This window comes from Blastomyces gilchristii (genome assembly GCF_000003855.2).
Source record: "Blastomyces gilchristii SLH14081 genomic scaffold supercont1.3, whole genome shotgun sequence".
Classification (NCBI taxonomy): Eukaryota; Fungi; Ascomycota; class Eurotiomycetes; order Onygenales; family Ajellomycetaceae; genus Blastomyces; species Blastomyces gilchristii.
Window position 1 is genome coordinate 2,056,022 of NW_003101680.1, and position 14,540 is coordinate 2,070,561.

The 14,540-nt window shown below is 45.8% G+C and overlaps 4 protein-coding genes across 4 annotated transcripts; 3 read left to right on the forward strand and 1 right to left on the reverse strand.

The window, feature by feature from the left end:
- The first annotated feature begins 493 nt into the window (after positions 1–493).
- Positions 494–3,143, forward strand: BDBG_02164 (xaa-Pro aminopeptidase). Its single transcript, XM_031720680.1, has 11 exons — positions 494–951; positions 1,031–1,195; positions 1,253–1,285; positions 1,340–1,467; positions 1,527–1,919; positions 1,980–2,023; positions 2,082–2,115; positions 2,176–2,397; positions 2,464–2,582; positions 2,636–2,762; positions 2,823–3,143. Exons 1-11 carry the CDS (start codon positions 747–749, stop codon positions 2,847–2,849), a joined length of 1,497 nt encoding a protein of 498 aa, XP_031576912.1. The 5' UTR covers positions 494–746; the 3' UTR covers positions 2,850–3,143.
- A 422-nt stretch (positions 3,144–3,565) lies between these two features.
- On the forward strand, positions 3,566–8,279 carry BDBG_16495 (regulatory subunit for Cdc7p protein kinase; the record flags this gene model as incomplete). Its single annotated transcript, XM_002627449.2, has 6 exons — positions 3,566–4,036; positions 4,132–5,556; positions 6,124–6,184; positions 6,771–7,525; positions 7,587–8,118; positions 8,227–8,279. 6 exons carry the CDS (start codon positions 3,566–3,568, stop codon positions 8,277–8,279), a joined length of 3,297 nt encoding a protein of 1,098 aa, XP_002627495.2.
- Positions 8,280–8,889: 610 nt separating this feature from the next.
- On the reverse strand, positions 8,890–14,286 carry BDBG_02169 (autophagy-like protein 12). The gene is made up of 3 exons (XM_002627452.2): positions 13,143–14,286; positions 12,498–12,697; positions 8,890–12,391 (listed from the first exon to the last, which is right to left on the reverse strand). Exons 1-3 carry the CDS (start codon positions 13,630–13,632, stop codon positions 12,332–12,334), a joined length of 750 nt encoding a protein of 249 aa, XP_002627498.2. The 5' UTR covers positions 13,633–14,286; the 3' UTR covers positions 8,890–12,331.
- On the forward strand, positions 10,569–13,510 carry BDBG_02168 (3-methyl-2-oxobutanoate hydroxymethyltransferase). The gene is made up of 2 exons (XM_002627451.2): positions 10,569–11,323; positions 11,400–13,510. Exons 1-2 carry the CDS (start codon positions 10,913–10,915, stop codon positions 12,009–12,011), a joined length of 1,023 nt encoding a protein of 340 aa, XP_002627497.1. The 5' UTR covers positions 10,569–10,912; the 3' UTR covers positions 12,012–13,510.
- Positions 14,287–14,540: the final 254 nt, after the last annotated feature.

Genomic DNA, 14,540 nt, shown 5'->3' on the forward strand with positions numbered 1-14,540 from the left:
TCCCAAGCAAGTTATTCTTGGGGCTCGGCCATTTGTCGGTCTGTTGCGCAAAGTTCCAGTGTAACTCAATGGGAGCTCCCAGCATCCTGTTGAGAGGCGGAAATATTTCCAGATGGTGTTCAACTATCCGCATTAAGGAGTGAACTATTAGCATAATCATAAAGTACATTATATATAGCATATATTGACGCACTTTCTTCTTTACTCTAGGACACTTAGGCAAAAGAGCTCGGTCACCAGTCTTCGCTGGTGGTTAAAGGCGGAACAGTACCACTTATGCCAACATTTACGATGTTGTCATTGGGAAATTTATATAATATTTTCAAGCTTACCTTATGTGGTATTTTTTTGCGGGTTCTAGTTGGATATGGTTGGTTGGAAAAAAGGTGAGCATGATTGAAAAAAAAAAAAAAAATTCTAATTTTCTAGCCATAATCAATCTATCAATCTCATCTAAAATACATACACACTATCATAGTGTCTCATTATCTCAAAACAATTCATATATTGAAGATAAGAATTATAGAGTAGCTACTCTCTGGAATGATTAACTGAAAAATATTTCTATTTTCAAATATAACCAGTATTGTGTTGTATGAAGAAATCAGTCTATTGTTTTAGTGCTTGTGTAAGTTATTTTAGGGCAATCTTGCCAAGACATTTTTGCATAATCTCCAGGGTCGTCATTTTCTCTGGCAACAGAACAGACAAATGATGTCGATTGTTATCGGAGCAATTGCAAAACTATGTCACGGACTCTTCCATCCCTGCGCCAATGGGCCCGATATGCGACCAATTATCCAGTTAGCTGCAGCGGTAGGGGTTGTCTTTTAAGAAGCTCATTCAATAAACTGGCAGCGCGACGATTCTACGCTTCAGTGTCCGCGGCAGAGCTCCGCTTCGGACAACCTCTTCACGAAACACATCCACATATCCTAAAAGCTGGGGAATGTATGTGGAGCCCTTATTATAATGCAAAGACATTTGAAGACCCTCGAAATTGACAATTGGCATATTGTTCTTGTTCCAGTGACGCCCGGTATTACCGCCCTCGAATATGCCCATCGCCGCTCCAAGCTTGCGTCAAAGCTACCCAAGAACGCAATTGCGGTCGTCGCCGCTTCGGACATAAAATATAGATCAGGGAGCGTTTTCTACGAGTACCACCAAGATCCGGATTTCTTCTATCTTACCGGTGCGAAAAATTGTTCCACTCTGTTCTCTGGCGACTTTTGCTTATCGAGTGGACTAGGTTTTAATGAGCCCGGCGCATTAGCTATTATTGGTGAGTTTCTAAGCCGTTTAAAAGAATGGTTAGGATTGTTCTGATATATACTAGGAAATGACGGTTCGGATAATGATCATGTCTTCCACCTCTACGTTCGCGAGAAAGACCCAAAAGCGGAGCTATGGGAAGGGGCCCGGTCGGGAGTCCAGGCCGCGATTGACGTTTTTAATGCTGATATAGTAAAATACACGATGCATCTGCTTCCTTGGGATTGTGCTAACCTCTTGTTTTTCTATAGAGCGGCAGCATTGACGATGTCAGCACATCTCCTCCATCGATCCTTTCAGATGCTTCCACAATATATACAGACCTCAGGCTTACCGACCCGTCGCGATCGTCTTTATCTCGTTTCTTTTTTTTGCTCAAGCAGAAAAACGGTGTATTAGAGAAAATTATGGCTTCACACAAAATGAGGGCATTGCGCCCAGTTCTCAACGAATTACGGATCTATAAAAGTGAAGGGGAGATACAAAATATGCGAAAGGCGGGACAAGCTTCAGGCCGGGCTTTTACAGAGGCTATGAGAAATGGATTTACGAAGGAGAAGGATATCCATGCGTTTTTAGAGTACCAATTCAAAATGAATGGCTGTGATGGCCCGGCTTTTGTGCCTGTTGTTGCTGGTGGCCAGGTAAAATTTTTCTTCCTATAATTTTTGTATTGTTTTTGCGAGCTAATATTTGTTTTTTAGAATGCGCTAAGCATCCACTACGTCAGAAACGACGATGTACTCAGGTATGACGGTAACACGGCCAATTTAACTGGATGTGACACTTATCCGTAACTGGCGTAGAAACGAAGACATGGTCCTTGTTGATGGCGGTGGTGTATGGGCCCCATTTTATCCTTTTTTAAAGATGTTTCCGAGTTTACTAACTGTGATCAAGGAATATGGAGGCTATATATCTGACATTACGCGCACCTGGCCAGTTAATGGCAAATTTTCAGAGCCACAGAAGGAATTGTACAATGCCATTCTGAGCGTGCAGCGTACATGTGTATCGCTATGTCGTGAATCTGCTGGCCTCTCGCTTGATATGCTACACGGCATTGCGGAAAAGGGCTTACGAGAACAACTCAAGGCGCTTGGCTTTGATGTGTCTGGAAGCGTGAGTTCTTCCCAGCCTTCAATTTAAGATCAACTTCAACCACTGCTAACTGCCACTTCTTCGTAGGCCATGGCAACTTTGTTCCCTCACCATCTGGGACATTACATTGGATTGGATGTGCATGACTGCGTGGGATATTCAAGAAATCTCGAACTTGAGGCGGGGCAATGTATAACAATTGAGCCGTAAGCTATTCTATAACATAATTTCGCGAGGATGCTAAACTAACAAGTCATAGTGGTATTTACGTCCCAGACGACGAGCGGTGGCCGAAACATTTTCGAGGAATCGGAATACGAATTGAGGATAGTGTTTGCATTGGAGAAGAGAACCCGCTTATTCTGACTACAGAAGCGGTGAAAGAGGTAGGAGGATGAGAGTGGAAATTCCTTCTCTTTTGGATTCTTTGCTAACTTGAGTAAAAGATCGATGACATTGAAGCTCTGCGATAGGCACAACTGTTTCTGTCCATGAGGTGATATTTGTCTACTGTACAATAAAACAGGTGTAAATTTTGTATTCCTTGATCTATTGTAGTTTGTTTTCAAGTGTTTAGGCCGGTGTCGGTCATGGAAGAACAACAACTTTGTAAAATATATCAAATTCACACTTCATAATCTCATATGAGATATAGTTCAGAATTGCTTTATTTTATTACCGTCTCCGAAAGCTGCATGTCAACTGCACGAACCCCTTAACGACGAAGTTGGCTGGCGGTAAACAGCGCTAGTAGGGTTAGGGTTTGCCCCCATCAACAGGCGCGCTTCTATTGGCTGGCGGACAGCGCGGGTTTTGACAAGCAAAACAACCTCAACCCGGACTCTCCTCCAAACAAACAAGCTCCAAACCTCAGCTGTGTGAACGGGGACTTGACAGGATTACTCATTTAACTCCTCTGCGGGTCCCCAAGGGATTCTTCTATTTTTTTTTAATCAATTATCTGTATCCTATTGATGTTAATTGCCAATTACCTCATTTCTTGTCTTGTCATGACCGCGTCGTGAGCTCGGGCTGCCTCATAACACGACGTGCGGTACCTCCCGTGCTCAACTTTGGGCCAAAAGATACCCCTCCTTCCCACCCTCCTTCTCTCACTCACGGGCAGGATATCACTTACATATACATGGCAGCTGTATTTATACCACCTTCACCTCAACCATCGATCGCAATGTCGAGCCGTCGGGTTCCCCTGGTCAACATCCCCAATGGCACTAACTCGCCGCATCGAGGTGCTATTACCTCAGGGAAGCGAAACCTTCCTGGAAATTATCAGACAGAGATGCTCTTTATGCAACCTCCCCCGAAGAAGCAGATGCTGGAGAAAAATGAGGGTGACCTGAACAACAAATCTCCACGAAAGTTGGCGGTGACCAGTACGGAAGGGAAGGTGTTTACGCGCAAGAATACCAATTCCCAACCAACAGCGTTCGAAAGGAAGCTTGTTGCGGCGAGGGAGAAGGACAGGGCACATAATTCGCGAGGAACCAGATATGATAGGACTGGGGGGGAAACTTTGGATAGTATTCGTCAGTGGCAGAAACACTATCGTAAGGCGTTTCCCCAGTTTGTATTTTACTTTGAGAGTATCCCGGAAGATGTTAGGAACAAGTGCTCGAGGCAGATTATGGCTCTTGGTGCTGTAAGTTATTTTTCTCTTTTTTCTTCTCCGTGTTGGTTTGTTCAGGCATATCAAATTTGGTATTTGTTGGATGTGGTCGCTTACGTTCTTTACAGACGGAGGAGAAGTTCTTTTCCAAGGTAGTGACACATGTTGTCACTGCTCGTCCAATCCCTCGTGGAATGGACTCCCCGAATCACACAGAGATATCTACCAATGCTCCTCTGGGCCAACAAAATGCCGATGGATCTGTCCAAACTGTTGACCCGTCACTTCTGGAGAAGAATTACGAGAGCAGCCATGTCAGCCAGGGAGTGGGAAGACCCAGGAAAATATCCGACAAGCGGCCAGGGCAGGAGGGTGATACGAGACGAGATAATAAGGATGTCCTATATCGGGCAAGGCAAATGAATATGAAGATCTGGGCCCTTGAGAAATTACAGCGCGTGATATCTACGATGAATGATGGTGAAAATATCGCTCACCATGGTCATTATACACGTAGTAATGGCACAGTATCCGGTGCTGGAAGGGGGAGGGCAGAAACGGATCTGTCCCAGGTCCTTCGAAACGAACGCTTGCATGGACCTACAGATCGAGACTCTATCTTGGCGTCGAAAGAAATTATTCCCTTCAAAGGCCCATTTATATATATCCATGATTACGAAGAGAAGACTCGACCAGTTATGGTCCGTGAGTACCCGAAGGTTGCCAGGCGACAGGATGGAGCATGGCCGCAGTTTCGGAGCGCTGCGCTGGGGAAATGCCCTTTTATCGATGAACCGCTAACGAAAAAAGAATTGGAGAAGCGGAAAGCTACCGCTAATCAGACGAAAGATAAGTGGCCTGCTACGAAGGAGAAATCTACGGCGACTACGGAAATAAAGACAATGCAACCCCCAGAGCGCTCTGTTGAGAAACGAGCCTTGCAAGACGCGCAGGAAGGTGTGAATCAAACAATTACACGAGAAGCACCTGTTCCAGCCCCCAAGCGGGTTGAGACTCTTTTAATGCTGCCAGCAAAACCCGCCTCTCCTCGTACCAAAGGATTTGAGACATTCCCTGATGCAAAAGCTTCTCTCGCCACCTATCTAGCGCGGGAACCGGCGGCATCTGGAGTCCAGCCATCAAACATCACGTCAGCAATCAGATCGCAGATGGTATCATCTACCGCAGCAGCCCCAGGAGCGAAAGCAGGAACGAGTAAAGAGGTGCACGGATTGAAGAGGAAGGTTCTTGAGAAGGGACACAGTACCTTATCGGCGAATGGAAGCGGGATTCCCTCTTCGCATAGAATGACGGACATTTCTGGTGCTCTTAAAGCTTCCAGGGCCCCAGTGACAAGAGCAGCGAAGAGTAAGGCGACCGGCAACCTCGATCAGATCGATGAAGACGGCACCACCCAGTCGGAAGGTGAGAAGGTACAGAAGCCCCAGCAGGCCAGCAGGAAGAGTAATACGGCGCGATCCAGGCAGAAGAAGCGTGATCCCAAGCCAGGATACTGTGAGAATTGTCGTGACAAGTTCGAGGATTTTGAGGAGGTAAGCTACAAGCATAAGATCGCTTTTTCTCCCCTTATCGTTACCGTTGTTAGCTGACTCCCGTGGTCACACAGCATGTATTGACGAGAAAGCATCGCAAGTTTGCGTTGACCTCTTCCAACTGGATCGAACTGGATGAACTGCTCAGGTCTCTTGAACGTCCGCTCAAGCATCAGGATGTGGATAATTGGTGAAACCCCTCAGTTGCAAATACAAGATTACATTCATTCCGGGGGCTTTTTCTAATTCTTTCAAAGAAATCTTTTGTGTTTATTAGAGGGAGCTAGCTCATTTAACGTTTTCTCAAGCTTGATTTGTTGTTTCTTCGTTCGCTTCGTATTTTCGCTCTTCTGATTATTATTCCTTGACTACTTCAGAACACGGGGAAGGCAAATATAGTATCTTCATTTAAATGCTTTATTTCTCTCTTCTCCGGTTTGCTTTTCTGTCCTCTTTCTTGGGAATATGCATATAATACCGGCACCCGACTCTTTAATTTCTTCTCTACTCTCCTCAATTTCTGCGGCTGTTATTCCTGTGCTGACCCAGGCTCAATATTTTCGGCAGCCAAACAACACAAACCATTGCCGACCCTTTGTTGAGTTCGGCCCGACCGAGCTTGGTAAAGGTAAGGACATGTCCGCAGCTATCTTACAGCCGTGATTCACTAGCTGTGTATGTATGCATAGATATTAGTTCCTCACATACGTCACTTGACGGGTTTTAAAGGCGTCACTCGATTTGTTGCTTGGGTTGTTTGGCCGTGCTGCAAGAGAGAGATTTAAGCCGGTGATAGGGGTCATACACAGCGGTTGAATACAATTTCAACTTCGAAGTGGAACAACTCGTGATGACAGCGTAATCTTGGAATAGGTTTCTCGTAGTGTGATGATGTTGGCGTTAGACACTTGGCAACCATATTTTTTGATATGAGGCAGGGTTGGCCAATTTGTCAGCTGCAACCGGAACCCAGAACTCCGGGCTGATCCCTCCCTATTTACATGCTTCAAACCCCTCAAAGGAACGGAGGAACCGCCAGCATGCGTATGGGGCTGAAATCCTTTATCGTTTCTTGAGGAAATAAAAATTAAATTGAAAATGAAAGACGCGGGTGGCTTCGAATGTGTAAAGTGCAAGTTCAGGTTTACTCAGAGTGAACAACTTCCGCCCAATTTCAGAACTCCTTGGTTGTATATAGACTGACCGATCTATAGAATCTTCTCTTGTTCGACATACCAAGAAATGTGTCGATGGCCGGCCTCCAGTTGTCCGACAAAAGGCTTGTCGTGAGTGCTCGGCAGCAAAGACGCGGTGTGATTTAAAGCGTCCGACCTGTTCTCGATGTACTCTCCGAAACACCATCTGCATGTATCCCACCTACCCTGCAGGCCCGGAAATCGGTGTTGAAAGCCATGGATTTCCCCAAAAGGACAGTCAAAAATCTACCAGTCCACTGCAAGGCCATGTCCGTTTCGGACCTGATCCACTGTGTGGTGGCTTTAACCCGGAGGTTGAACTCCCTACTCCTGAAAGCGAGACATTAGATTTCCATTCCATACTACCTCCAGACCTTGGAGTGCTTGAGAATGAATTATCAGCTGTGTTCGACGGCTATACCGATGTTGATAGCCTGAACTACAATTATGCCTTGGTTAGAAATATACCCGACTCAAGTAGCGGCGAAGGTGTTCAAATAGCACCCTCAACTCCGCCACCCGCTTATGCTCTGGGATTGACTCGTCACACCATGCAAACGTTATTTCGAATAGCTCAAACCTGGCCTCGAATGATGGCCAAAGGTACTCAGTTGCCCCCTATCATACACCCCAAACAAGTTTCGGACGGAATTATCCCGGAACCTCTAACGAACTGTTTCGCCCTCGTAAAAATGTGGCATGGACAGCCTCACGGAGGAGCCAGCATTGTTCAACAAACAGTGAGGAGAGAAATGCAAACAATTGCAAACTCGGTATGCTACTAGGCGAAAGTATTTTCATTTGAGTTGAGGATTAGGGCTGATAGATTCGTAGTTTCAAACGCTCGACGAGACCGAGCTCGTCGCAGCTCTGCAAGCGCTGACGATATATACCCTTATGCTCTTATTTCCTTCTAATGACCAACAGACCATCCCACTACTTGAGGATAAGCTCGTAAGGCAGCTGAGGAGTATAATTCAGCACGTTGTGTCAACGGGCGTGGTACTCCAGGAGGAGATCGAACGTACTCGGCCCTTTTGGGAGTGCTGGATAGCCGTTACTTGCAAACGACGAGCGGCACTAAGTTTGTACACTATATACTGGGGTTATAGTGTGTATCACTGCATACCAGCCTTTGATTGTAGCGAACTACACCATATGCCCGCGCCGGCTCCCAAGTACCTATGGCAAGCCACGACAAACGAGCAGTGGGAGTCATTATACAACCGATGGTTAGCCCACTGGGATGGGCCGTATTATCGCCATGGGGAAATATTCGAAATCAATACTGGGATCCGGATGGATCCACGGGCCGAGCTCTGGTTTGAAGAAGTCGATGAGTTTGGCATGATATTTGCAGCTGCTAGTAGGTAGACCGGATTTCTTAACACTCGAAGAGAAAGGGAAGAGAGACAATAGAGAGATTTAACGAGCAACCGAATCCAAATACTTATTGAATGCTCTCGTATTTTAGTCAATGCCCTTGAACGAGAGCCAGAGCTTACAGTCATGGAAACCGCCGCTTAAGTTTACCAACTTAAGATCAGGACAGCCGAACTGAAAATGAACGATTCATTTATTGTCACACATCATGGGAATGGTAGGGTATTTAGAGATCAGCATTGATGGCATCACAGCTTTTCAAGTTGTGGCACTGAACAGCCGCTCTTCCCTCGAACGACAAATGCACACTCTTTTCGAAGGGAAATGCCAGAAATATTACTTTGCCTCCTGACCCACAACTGTCGACTATATCTCACGGGTTCTGAATACATAGTTTCAATCGAGTGCTTCATTGTTAAAATATATTGCAAAATCCTTTTAGTACCATTCTTCTTTGTTAAAGGGAAGCAAATATCTCGGCGCAATAACTTCCCTCCTTCCTCCACTTCCTTTTCTTTTCCTTTTCCTTTGAGATTTTACTTTTATTTATATGTCTTATTTATTCTATTTTTGGCATTGTTTTTTTACTTTGGCGAGGAGGGGATGTGATGTGATCACAGGCGTTGTCACAACAGGAGTGCATGGAACTTGTTTGATAGGAGGCCTTCATATTTAGCGGCCTGGTTTGTAACGAGATCTACATGCATGACTTGCTGGAGCAATCCGCTTTCCTCTTCGGGAAGCCGATAATTCTAGTCATAACAATATTTCCCTACTCGGCAAGTTTTCCAAAATATAGGGGGTAAAAATGGTAGAGAAACCTATGCTCACATCTGAACGCTGTCACCATCGAAACATAGGATGAGATGTGGATCATGTTCTAGACGAATGTAAGCAAGGTGGGGACGGGAGAGATACAAAGAAGGGAAGGAAAATAAAATCCATGAAATTGGTTTGATGTGAATGACCATTGGCCATCCTCGACAAATTAACATACGCTCCATGAATTTGTAGAGCGTCGAAGGATACTTTCACCCGCAGGTGCCCACGGCAGAACTGGGCCAACTATTAGGATTTATTTATCCTCATGTACAACAAAGAGTACAGCCCCAACCACAATATCAAGCCCCAGGATTAGGTGGTTGACCCCTTTCAATGGCTCTGAAAATAGACAGTTAGAATTCCATTGAGAAAACACCTATCCACTGAGCAGCACATCTGAGGTCCGCGTGTAGTCAGGGGATCCTATAACAAAAAGAACAACTGAGCTTCTCCAAATGAGATCTGCTAGCTGCGGTTCTAATTTTCCCGAGATAATAATCTTGGGCTAGTTACCAAGGTACAGTACAACATATCATTGTTTCCTCACGAAATAAAGAAATAAGCTGTAGCTGGGTGAAGAGTCAAGGCTTTGTAAATCTCCGGCCCCTCGTTATGTAGCGGAACAATTGAATTGGAAAATATATTGTCATGTAGTCTAGCCCAAGAACAGACGGTAGCTTAACGGGTAATGAAGATATGACTATTCCAAGACAACGTCATTGCGAATATTTTCCGCGGACATGGGCATAGGTTTCCGCCTCGATTTATTATCCTGAAGCAATATCAATCGAATATATTATTGCCGTGGCTGCAGAGAGAAAACAACGAGGAGCTCAAACCGCTGGGTGCAAGATCTTTCCTTTTTGCATACTTATGCCGTAAGATGTTGTCGATAATTCCAGCCCTGAAGCTGTCCAATAGTTTTGGCCCTGCTACAGTACCGAAGCCAAAGAAAGTTTCGCTGGTGATACTACAGCGGCCTGTGCGGGCCGATCTCTCAACCAGGATAATTTGACCGACCGAAAGTAGCACGGGGTGAATGGCGCCCGGTCCCTCCCTTACCCAGGAGGGAGGGAGCTCCATTTCAAAATTTTGCAATCAATTTGGATGTTACTTTTGCAGACTGATCGCGTTATCGTCATGTACATGTACATACATACATCACAGTAATTTCGCGTGATCAAGGGCATAGATGCGGCGGAGAGGGTCGAATGCAGAATGCCATGATCATTATCGGCAGAGCAGCAGGCCTAGCAACGCAACTTTCATCCAGGACGACATAGAATGTGCGTACTAATATGTCGGTCGCACGCTGAATTCTAGGTGGGAAGCTTAGCTTCTGAGCAGAGGGCATGTCATGTAGTTAGGCTGTTTGGTCGAATTATTGGCCGAAACTGGGTACCGATGTGGTACGAAGTGCAGTGGTGGCCCATGCTCAAATGACATGCATTCCGGTCGGCGTAGGGTAATTTGAAAGACACAAAGTCCTGTAACTACAGTGCTCTATCCTGTAGATATCACTGGGAACCAATGAATACATCGTGCATGGTCTGCATTGTTGAGTTGAAGTCCTGAAGTCTTAAAAAAATGGCGGAGTGCCAAGGAAAGTGCCAAGGCTGGGCAATAGATAACGTAAGCGGACCCAACGACCGCTTGCTGAATCATCCATGCATGACCGGGTTACCTCGGTTCGCCCGACGGAACGGATAAACAAGAAAAAGGCAATTAGTAGAACTAGTTCGAATGAATTTCTCCAGAGATTCTCCTGTCTACGCTGCATAAACCAGCACGTATCAAACTGTATATATACCAACAGTTGCGGTTGTCAGCTATTCGAGAAACATGATTTTTAAATTCCCTAAGCATTTGCTGCGGTATCTACCAAATCTTGTTCCGTGCCTGTTGTCCCAAAATCCCGACTGAATCGGCCAGCTCTCCCCTCTTCCCCCGCCACCATGGCCCTCCAGTCTTCCATTGGGCTCGTCAGGTTGACAGCCCCTCCTGTTGCTCTGTCTCGATTTCGCTGCTCACCCGTTGTATTCCTGCCCGCTATTACGAAGTCGACTCTATGGCCCTGCCAAGTCCGTCATAGCTCCCATTCCCCAATGGGCAAACCCATCACTCGCAAGAAAATCACTATCAAATCATTGCAAGCGTTGCACAAGAAGAAGGAACCTATCACTATGTTAACGGCACATGACTTCCCAAGTGGGCATGTCGCAGAAGCAGCTGGTATGGATATGGTCCTCGTGGGCGACAGTTTAGCAATGGTTGCCCTTGGCATGGACGACACTAGTGAGGTGTGCCTGGACGAAATGATACTCCATTGCCGGAGTGTATCCCGTGCGGTTGGATCTGCCTTCACTGTAGGTTGCTATACGTTTTATGCCTCGTTTACATGCGTTACTCCCATGGCAATGGCTAATTGGTCCCTTGAATTAGGTTGGCGACTTGCCCATGGGTTCGTATGAGATATCTCCAGAGCAGGGTGTTGCGTCCGCCATTCGCCTCATTAAAGAAGGACGAGTCCAAAGTGTCAAACTAGAAGGGGGTGAGGAGATGGTGCCAACTATCAAGGCAATCACCACGGCCGGGATACCAGTTGTGGCCCATGTTGGTCTAACCCCTCAACGCCAACATGCGCTAGGAGGTTTTCGTGTCCAGGGTAAATCAACTGCCGGTGCCCTGAGGGTCTTAAACGACGCTCTTGCAGTTCAAGAGGCTGGCGCATTTATGGTTGTTCTTGAAGCTGTCCCGTCAGAGATTGCACGTATCATCACCGACAGACTGAAAATTCCAACCATCGGAATCGGCGCTGGTGCTGGATGTTCGGGCCAAGTGTTGGTCCAAGTCGACATGACCGGCAACTTCCCGCCTGGTCGGTATCTCCCGAAGTTTGTGAAGAAGTACGGCGATGTATGGGGGGAAAGCTTGAGGGCGATTGAGAAATATAGAGACGAGGTCAAAAGTGGTGAATATCCTTCCCTAGAATACACATACCCTATATCGAAGGAGGATGTTGAGGAGTTTGAAAAACTAGCGAATAGAAATTAAGATACCTTTGCATTTCTCAATGGATATATACATATATATGTTGATTTTGTGTTGCACCGATTACCCCGACTGGTTTTGTCGAGCGCTGATTTTACGGGTGTGTTTGCACTCGATTTTTGTTATGGCGGACATCACGTCCCGTCTTTCGTCCCGTCTTTCGCCCCGTCTCGGTGTCAAGAGTTATCAGGGAATAAATTAGTTAGTGATTTTAAGTGATTCCTTGAATCCCTCTCGCTATTGAGGTATAGCGGGTAGTTTTGGGGCTGCAACTCGGCATCAATCGCTGGGCAGCAGCGATTTAAAGCCAAGGCGATATCTCATTATCCAAAAGCTGGCGTCATCGAATACGCCACAATAAGTTGGTCGTCCGTCTTGAAGCACTAAATGAATCAACCATCATTAGAAATTTACCTCCTCGGGCTCATTAAATCCTTTATAACTCGCAACAGAGACACCACATCATATTGAAAATCATGGAAAACCTACCCTCCAAAGGCCCCCTACTCCTTCATCGAGCCCGGGAGCGAAGACACTATTTACGTAGCAAAACACGGAGTCGGTATCTTTACAATCAAGTTTCTTGCGCAAGAATTTGACCACAGTCTCAAACTTCTGGGAAGCACTGATTTTGAATACACGATTTCTCAGAATCGGTGCGGATGGGAGAGGCTGGAAACGGACAGTTACTAAGATCAAAAAATAAATGTAAGATAAGGGTCAGCTTTCAGTGCTCCTCTCGGGTGATGTTGGGGATAGCATACAGATGCGGAGGGAGCAACGTGTAAAGCGGTTTGGGTTATCCGCACATCATCCTTCAGACAATGAAAGACAGTTAAACAATAACAAGATCTGGCAAAAGAAGCTTCTTCTTTTCAATGAAGCAGCATAGACATAGCAAGAAGGAACGGGATAGAGCTCCGGATTTTTAAATTAAAAACTCAAGAGAAGGCAGGGCCAAGGGGCAGGAAGAGGATCCATACGCCTGAGAACGTTGCCTGCGGTAGTGAACTTTGATAAAAAACGTTCTATAAGGTGTCGAAAGGCGACCAAAAACGGATATTTTAATTAAATATCCATTTCAGGCCGCCAAAACGAGAGTGAAAATGTCTCATACTAAGTAATAATGCGTACCTTTGCCTGAATCAATGGCATCGACATCAGCCAGCGCTTGATGGGAGTCCTTCGGAAGGCCAGTAAGCACGATGGACGCTGACATCGTCAATGGAAGATCGGCACTGTAGTCTTCATCTGGAATTGGCGTGGTTGCTGCTCCTTTGCTGCCATTATCATTGTTATTTCGTGAGGACCGGCTGCCTTGTCTGCTTGCCAACCCAAGGCCGCGGTTTGCGACCCGTGGAGAGGCGGGCTTGGACGGATCAGGTGATGGAGAGAGAGGTGGTGTTGATGCCATAGTTGATTTGTTTATATTATATCTGGAGCTGGTTTGTATAGTTAAGCCACAGTTATTGATGCCGTTGCTGTGTCTGGAGTGTGGGATGTGGGGATATATGAGAGGCGTTGGTGTTGGATGTGAAGGAAAGGGTTTTTGGTTTAAATATTTAAATAAATATTTGATGTTCGTTCGTTGAGTCCTACAAACCTTCTCCATGCACCATCCCATCCAACAACATCCATGACATTATATTCAAACAGCTAGTCCAGCTCCAGAATCGTTTATCTTTCGTGTCACACTAATAATATCATGGATAGCAACAGAGGGCGCGCGGGATACATCGGTTCGGCCAATTCTAGGTCGAAAAAACTTTCTCGTGGCAACTGACAACTGATGCTTCTTGGGAGATTATTTCAATCACTGGACACGCCTCCTGAAAGCTATTTCATGACTGAAAAATGTAGCTATTTACTTTATTAGTTGAAAGTTGCACAATTAGAGACTGCCAGAGCGGACTCAAGGATGGCATGAGCATTGAGCTCCTCACGGAATCCTGCCTGGTGTTCGTTCCTACAGCCAACGAGCCGAACCAGTAGAAAATTGCAGGCCCATTTACCCAGCAGTTTCTTGTTCAGAGGTGCCTAGATTCCCTAAGGTGATAGCGTCCTGGTCGTGGCAGACATCAAAGAACTGAAACGTATTGTGCAAGTGATACGAACGACGGACAGATAAGATCGTGAGTAGCTCCTAATTTCCTTTGAATGTTGCGGTTGAATTTCGAATTATATTACCATTGCAGTAGGAATAATATGCTCATATGCTCACTAGGTACCGGCCAAGATGATTACTTGTTCATCAAAGCTAGAGTTCATTGGCTTTTGAGCTTGGGTGACACGTTCAACGCGCTGCTCAGTCTGATCCTTGGGGGAGATATTTTATACAGGAAAGTTTGACTGGCCTGCTGTGCTAGTACTATTATCCGGACATGTCACCAGCTATCACAAGGTGCATATGCTATGGTGTCAGAGAGTAATAGAGAAGAAGCTTGATTCTGGGACTGGAACTAAATACGGGGTCCCATTGATTGTATGTACATGTACATGTACATGTACAGTACATGCTGAAGATAGTGATCC